This window comes from Syngnathoides biaculeatus, chromosome 10 (assembly GCF_019802595.1).
Source record: "Syngnathoides biaculeatus isolate LvHL_M chromosome 10, ASM1980259v1, whole genome shotgun sequence".
Lineage (NCBI taxonomy): Eukaryota > Metazoa > Chordata > Actinopteri > Syngnathiformes > Syngnathidae > Syngnathoides > Syngnathoides biaculeatus.
In genome coordinates, this window is record NC_084649.1 from 4,271,328 (window position 1) to 4,279,612 (window position 8,285).

Here is an 8,285-nt window from a genome sequence, read left to right on the forward strand (position 1 = left end):
AAAAGCTTTTTTTTTCTTGTTGGTTGAATGGCAACAGGTGGATACACAGATAAACTGTAACCATTTTCATCCATACAATAGATGAGAAATGATGCAATAGATGATGAAATGATTAGTTGTAGTAAATAAAAAATCATTTAAAATTTGATAATTTCCTGTGCCACATCTGACTGCTCACTAATGTGCTGCAGGAAACTGGCTGAGAATCATTGCTGAAGAGAAATCTTGTAATAAAGCCTATTGGCTTTAAATAAGACCCAATTACTGGGATGTGTGTACCTTTCTTAAGATGCTCATACTTGATGAACATTTAAAATAGCACAAAAATAAGTTTGATGTTGCTTGAAAGAAATGTCTTTTTTTTTCCTTCTGTAGATGCGTTCTGATGGACGGATCTTGAAAACGGAGCAAGGTCTGCTCCTACGGTCTTTGCAGCCCTCTGACTCTGGCATGTACCAGTGCACTGCCACAGAAAAGAACTTCAAGCACACCCTGGTGAAGCTGCAGTTGGTGGTGCTGTCAAGCCGTGCCGTCAATAACGCCCTGTTGGAAGGCACAGGAGCCCTGCTGCCATCTTCTCTCCATTCCAGCACCCAGTGGACACCCAACACAGGTCAGTACAAGGACCTTCTGACCATTCTGAGCCAGCCAGAGATGAGCCTCATCAATCAGTATTGCCAGGACTACTGGCAGTTTGGAGACCCCATGCTAGGTGCCCTTAAGGTCAAAGACCTAAAAGAGCTGAAAGAGCAGAAGAAGCCCCGCAATCGCCGGCATCACAGGGAGGAAGCGGAGAAAGAAGAGCGGGAGTATGTAGAGACATGAGGAGGCCAGTTATGTACAAATCACCCTTGACCACCTGCCCCCTATGTTGAAAACTGGGAGAGACTAAAAAAATATATACACAGATCAGAAAAAATTTGACAAGAAACTCACAAAAAGGGGCTTAGATACAAATCCCAGCATCCATTGTTCCAACCCGTAACACATATGCTACTCAGTATTTATTGTAGGTTGTACATAGTAGTGTCTAACATTCAGTGGATTTATTTGTACTTAAAAGAAAACGGGCTCTTTGTGTATAGGCAAGTTTGGGGCAAATATTGTTGTTGTTAAGTTTATTGCTGTTGTTACTGTCATTACAAAGCTCGTCTGTCATATGACTGGAAACGGTTTGTGCTATTGAGTGCGTAAACTGTGTGGAGCCCAGCTATGAAGCTCTTTGGGTGACAGGGAAAACTGCATTGATGAAAAGAGGTGACGGGATCGCTGTTGTTTCTTGACTGTTTTGACGCGGTACCAGCACCTTTGCGGGAACGCCTGGCGCACAGCCGCGATACAGATGCATGTGGACTGATATTTAGGGGACCACGGACTTGAAGAATGCTCCCAATTGATGTGGAGGACCAGTACTTTCACGTAATAATATCCAAATATTCACACATTTTTAATCAGGACATTTTGTTTTCATCAAATCTATTCTGCTGTGCGTCACTCCTCGATGAACAAGTCGTACAACACATGAAAATAGATTACGTACAGTAATGATGGGGCTTTACCAAATAGAAACTTCATATATACTGAGACAGTAGTGCAATAAAGAGTCAAGATTTTGTAAAAAGGGAATTCTTCTCTTAATTTTAAGGGCCAGCGACTGGGGCCAAATGCAACAAGCACACTTTGTGGACATCTGTGAATACTGTAAAAAAAAGAAATAAAAAAAAAATAAAAACTTTAATTTGGCAATAGGTGCTTCTGTCTTCTGACATCCATGTTTGGAAAGGAAATTTCCACATACTGTATACACAACTGAGCATTGTAACAATGTTGTGACACTAACCAAATATTGGGAAGCTGGCTTTCTTTGTGTGCATGAAAATGTATTTGTACTGTATTTCTGATAAGACTTATGTGTGGTCTTGTTGTCTTCTGTTCACCACCCTAAGGGATGATATGAGAATGTTTTCTTGTACAGTACACTTGGTAGAACATTACATGTATATGTTCTGTAGCTCCAAAACATACAGTATAAAACATGTTTTAACAGGACATGTAAGATTTTGGGTATGTATTAAAATGACTTTACCTTCATATGTGGATGGAATCAAGACCATTTGTACCCTCACTGTAAATGATTAAGTTAATGGTCATGTGACAATCCTAGGGTCATTCAAGAAAAAAAATCAAAATATCCAAAACAAAGAAGCCTGTATTTAATTTAGATAAATTAGGCCTTTAAGTATCTCGTCACTTGTAGTTTGGGTCAACAAAAGTAATCCTGCATACCTCTGAAGATGCTTTCTGCATCCCTAGGTTAGAGCACATGTGCAGCAAAAATATAAACAAAAAGGGTTTTCATTAGTTGATGCATTATTTTTTACATTATCAGATTTTATGAGAAAAAAAATATAAAACATGAAATTAGTTGATGTTATTGTACTGACCTAAATATGTAAATTAGTCATACCATCCCGTTAAACTGTTGTTGCTAACTACAGTAATAAATTAAAGCTCTATATTTTATAAGATTGAAAGAGATCCCCCATTCATTGTGCTTAACTTGATACTGGATGTTTTCTATGTTCTGTCCAGAACTGTGAAATAAAGTTGTATCTGTTGACGTGTTAAGTATGCGGGATTCTGTTAAATACTCACTGCATTTGCAGATAAACAACTCCCAATAAATACAAGCACAGAGCTACTTTCATGTCTTATCTTCATGTTTCGACTGTTGTAGGGTAAAGGTTATCAATGTGGAAAGTCGTAATAATCACCAATTGAAAAATTTAGCTCATATTCAGTAGCTAATACCTTAAAGGTGGTGTTTGGATCACTCCGATATTGAGAAAGCACTGTTGGGTTCACTGACATCGACTGACGGTTCATACCCAATTACAGCTGTAAGGTGGAACTTTTGACAAGACTATCTTCCTTTAAGATACCTTTTATTTGGGATCCAGAGGCAGAATCTGTTTTTGCTTTGCTAAAACCAATTATTTACTAGTCCTCCTGTCCTTGCTCATCGTAATCCAGATTTTCCATTTTAGTTGAAGTTGACTCAATCAGATACAGGAGTGGGGGGGAGTCACTGGGGGGTGTCGAAAATGACTTTTCAGGTCTTTACTGATGACAAGAACCTCTCCTATAATTCCTCGGCAAAGAGACTTACTCCACATCGGAGATTGTGGGCCCTGTTTCTCACCCAGTTTGAGTTTATTCTTACCTACAGTCCAGCAAGATGGATGCCCACTAAAGGATCCACTGACCTACCAAATGAGGATGGGTCTCAGTGACCATCATACCAAAGGGCAGGCACGAGGTGATTGGCACTCAGCAGTGGGAGGTGGAGAACAAAGTGGCCAGCACGGCAGGAGAGACACAGGTCTCCAAAGTGTGTTAACTACTTGTTCCTGTTTGCCTACAACCCAAGGGTGTCCCATTAGGGGAGCTTGCTATCTGGGCATCATCTGGACTCACTTCTTTATTGGCCAAAGATTCTGGTGGCCCCATTTTAGGATGGACATTCGGAATTCGTTCCCACCTGTTCTGTCTTTGCCTACAACAAACCACCCCATCGTTCCTTGGCTGGTCTACTCCATTCACTTCCCCCCCATCTTGCATTGCCCTGGATTTCATCAATGCCTTTCCTCCATCAAAAGCGTCAACCTTGTTTTCATAAGATTTCATGTGATTTTTACAAAATAAAGCTAAGCTTGGATGTTTTTCTAAGAAAAAGCATTTTTTCAGAGAAGGCTTCCGTCTTGCCTGGCTACACCGTAAGACAGGAGATTGTTGTCACATGTACTACAGTAAATAGCCAATACTTGAAAGAAACTCCTGTAACTCCTTCAAGTTTTCTGTAGTGTTTTTGTCAGCTTCCCTTATGTTCTGTCATGATCCTGCCGGTCCAGCCCTGGCTGCGCCTCATGCTGGCTGATTGGCCTCGGTGTGTATAGGACCATGGGGACGACTGGTCCGGCGCCAGATCGTTGCGGTTCATGCCCCGTTCTAGCACTACCATATCTCTGATCGTATTCCCGTGTGTACCGACTTACGCCTGTCCTCCGACTAACCCCGTAAGCCTGACTTCTTTGATACTCCTGCCTGCTTTGATTGATCTCCCATGTACCGACTCCTGCCTGCCCGCTGACCTGCTCTCTACACCTGACGTCCCGAATACCGCTGCTGCACCTGACAGCCTACCCGATCCCCGACCGTGGAACAATAAACATTTTCCTGAATTACCTCTGCGTCTCCCATGTACTCCTGCATTTGGGTCCTACCTCCGTACCGATGGGTCGTGACATGTTCATTTCTTGATAATGTCCTTATTCTGCCATATGTTCTTAACTTGTTGTCTTCCTTCGCTGTGTTCCATATTATATGAAATGCTTTGGAGTTTTTTTTCTTGTAGCCTTCTCCTGACTGATTCCTTTGAACAGCTGCTGTCCTCTGATGTTGGAGAAATTCTCTGCAGACTGAAACCTCTACTGTAACGTGATGCCTAGTATATTCTGAAAAGCATACTACAAGATCTTAACTTTGTTTGGGGTTAATCAGGGGTGATTTAACATGACTTTGAATTCGTTTAGATCAATTCTAAACACTTGTGCAAACCACATTATCTCAAATGCTCATTTTAATTTCCCTAACTAAGAGATTTAACTTCTTTTTTTAGTTGTAACAGTTATAAAGTACTGTAGGTCACATTAATAGTGCAAATGTTTTTTTAAATAATTTATCATGGCACCTTTTAATATCATTGCCATTTTGAATTGGATTATGTAGACTTTCTATCCACGGTAAACACCCCCATTTGCCCCAACAACACAAACAAAAGTTTAGCATACAATGACTCGACAACCAAAAATGGCGTAAATATGCCACATTAATGGTCTGCCAAGGATTAAATGAGGTAAATCATTCTTGATACATTGCTGAGTACAATAAACCCCTGCCATTATAATGGAATCGAGCACTGGCACCTCCAGTGAAATTTGAGCCTATAAAGGGACAAAAATCGTGTGAAGTTATGAAAAGCTTTGAGAATGGCAGCTGAGGAGAACACAGCTGACACTAGAGGGAACCATCAGCATATGCAAGGAAAGCCAATTGTCTCAACTACATGAGTAGACATTCAGTGACAGAAACAAAGATGTTCAGTTTGACTGTTGCTGCAGTCTCTGACAAGAGTAACAGTCATTTGCAAAAGTGAATTCTATAAAAGAGTATAAATGGATAACACCAAAGCAGATATAGTATGGGATGCTTGTCACTACTAAAATGGCTTCTAATTATTCAGGTAGAAAATACAAAATGTTGTCAATTATGTATTCAAATGAAAGAGGTTAAAATGAACTAAATCTCTTGTTCTCGTGTTGAGCCGTAGGCAGCCACCACTGATACTGGTGTGAGTTATCTTCTTGTCAAATCAGTTCACAACGAAGAGAGATTTTTCTTCTGTTGTGTGATCAGGTACACACGTCACGCAGAATATATTCAGAACTCTGGTACTGCTAAAACTTATTCAACTGAACATATATAAACTGGATGATGAGAAAACAAATAGATATGATGTGATGAATATATGAATAGTGCAATTTTCATTTGGCTACAGAGAGCAGGGAAAATATGCGATTCTCCGTTACAGACCAGAATTTGTAACATATATTGTAGTTAGGGTGTGGGGTGTTCTGGTAAACGGTTCCATCTGTCTCACGTTTACCTGTGACTGTTGCGCATATTAAATCACAAAAGACTGGCATTCAAAACAGGCTACATACAACCATCACTAACAGTATTATATTTTGTTCTACTCACTAAAGCTACTTGAAAGGTAATGTCACTACAACTACCTGGAGTGTTTATTCGTTTGGCACTGACTATTTGTTGGCTGAAATTTTGCCAAAAAAATGTGCCTCAAACATTGCATCTCATTTTCACAAACGACAGGTTTCATTCAGTCTTTGCTTTTATTTTGGTTTGTTTTTTTATTTCTTTTACAATGCTGGTTCGTGTCCTTCCTCTCAACCTCCCACGTCCGATGCACATCGTCCATAGATACAAAAACGTAACATGATTACTGTTATGGTTTATTGTGGATCGACTTAAAAAGTATGAAAAAAACAGGTTATGCCATAGAAACCCCAGAATTCCAAGAAATACCACAAAGCCTATCATCAAGTAACTACTGAAGTTCATGGCTGCCCAGGAAGTTTGTACAGGTGTGTCTGCAACCCACATCAAAATTGGCCATGTAATGATTCAAGTTCAGCTGTAATTTTTTTTTTTTTTTGAAATCCTGTTGCTTTTTAACACTCAATGAGACTTCACAGAAAGAACTCGAGAAAGGATCACAGAAATCAGGTGAATTCTATTTTATTACCACCAAAGTCATCAACTTAGTCAAGTCATACAAAACAGACCCCACAGATGCAAGATACAGTAGGACCCAGAGCTATGGTCCTGAAAAACATCACAACAAAATACCAATGTGAATGTGTTGTAAATAACCAGACATGGAATACTACTGGGAGAAACGTGGGGGGGAGAAAGTATTACTTCAAACAGCGTTAACAGTGTTGGTACAGTATTCACTGCATGTGTCATCTAAACAGACTACATCAAATCATCTATTCGTACAACGTCTCAGAAATTCTGAATTAAGCAATAAGATTAAGCACAAGGTGAACAATGTTTTGCAGCAACAAATACCTTTGATACCGTTGTCCCAGTTTATCTAAACTACATATTTCTTCATTAATCCTGTATTATGGACATTCTTTTTGATGAAGAAACAATGACCAATATTTTGTATGTACCGGTTGCTGCTTGTTTCCTATAGGCTTGTTTTCAACGTATTAGCACAACTGGGGGCATACTGTCGTCATAACAAAATATTTGCATGATCTCCCCAAATGTCAGTGAAAATGTTGCGTAGCTTGCGAATTTGTGGAGGTACGTTGTACTTCCTATGCTGCCGTCAGCAATAATTTTTCTCAATTAATCATTCATACACCTCTGATGTGCCTCATTTCGACCATCTTGAATTCTCTGCTTTCAATGTACACCACAGTTGACACTTTAAACTTTGTATTTGCAATGTTTGAGTACACAAATGTACATCAATCGATGTATTTCTCTGACATCATCCCATTGATGCTGTTTACCTTTTCTGTCCATTCATGCTGCAGAGTTCCGCATTTAGAAGAGGCCTCATTCCAACCGAATGGAATCAAGTCTTATACAGTTGAGACATTTTCCAAATTGTTACTTTGAGCCATGCAGAGTAAATTCTGTCATTGAGTCCATCAACCTTTTGCCTTAAAAATCATTTTTTTTTCTGTTACATTGCCATGATCACTGTTTCTATTTAATTTGTTTTGATTAGATTTAGTTTTTATTTCATGTAATGTCAATGTTTTCCCTGTCTCCCTTTTTGTCACATCTACCCGGTTTTTGTCCACTGCAGTTCTCGTCAACTCTGCTCTTTGTGTCGAACAACTGGCTTCCTCCAGCAACTTAGGTCTTGCCCAATACCTGTATGTGCTTTGGTGTCCCGTCATTTTGCTTACCCTCTATTTAATTCCTTGGTGGCGGCATGATGGCGCAATTGATTAGAGCGTTAGCGTCATAGTTTTGAGGACCAAGGTTCAAATCCTTGCTCTACCTGCGTGGGTTTTCTCCGGGCACTCCTGTTTCCTCCCACTTGCCAAAAACATGCAACATTAAGGACACTCTAAATTGCTCCTAGGTGTGATTGTTTCTACGTGCCTTGCGTTTGGCTGTCGACCAGGTCAAGGTGTACCCCAACACCTCCCGAATGATACCTGGGATCGTCTCTAGCACTCCTGCAACCCTTGTGGGTAAAAGCAGCTCAGAAAATGGACGGGTGGATAGTTCCTGTTTTTTTTTAGTCAATGTCAGCTCATTGTCACCATATGTCACATTTCTTTCATCATGGGGAGTGTTTTTGCTGTTTTTATTTGTTACTTTGAATCTTGTGGCTGGGGAAAGGGAAGTCTGGGTATCCCTCATGAAGCTACTTCCCCCGCGACCCGCGGTAGAAAATGGATGGATGAATCTTGTTTTTTTTTTTTAGGGTGGGGGTTTGTTAATTAACTATTTTATCCCATGTGCCTTGTTTGCATTTTTTTAATGTTACTAATTTATGTATTTATTTATTGGGGGAGGGGGGATACACCGGCTCCCCTGGATCACCTCTCATGCTTCTCCTGAATTTGGCCCCACCTTTTTTGCCTCCACCCCAACTCCACATACATCCA

The 8,285-nt window shown here is 40.1% G+C and overlaps 1 protein-coding gene across 2 annotated transcripts in view; it reads left to right on the plus strand.

Annotated features, from left to right (window-relative positions):
- Nucleotides 1-2,668, plus strand: part of sema3fb (sema domain, immunoglobulin domain (Ig), short basic domain, secreted, (semaphorin) 3Fb) — an 80,729-nt gene extending 78,061 nt beyond the window's left edge. Inside the window, exons 19-20 of one of the 2 annotated variants that reach the window (XM_061832767.1) lie at nt 376-613; nt 682-2,668. In XM_061832767.1, coding sequence (XP_061688751.1) covers nt 376-613; nt 682-722 — 279 coding nt within the window. In that variant the 3' untranslated portion in view covers nt 723-2,668. Of the gene's footprint in view, nt 1-375 lie in introns of both variants that reach the window. The other variant, XM_061832766.1, reaches the window with a different exon arrangement.
- Nucleotides 2,669-8,285: the final 5,617 nt, after the last annotated feature.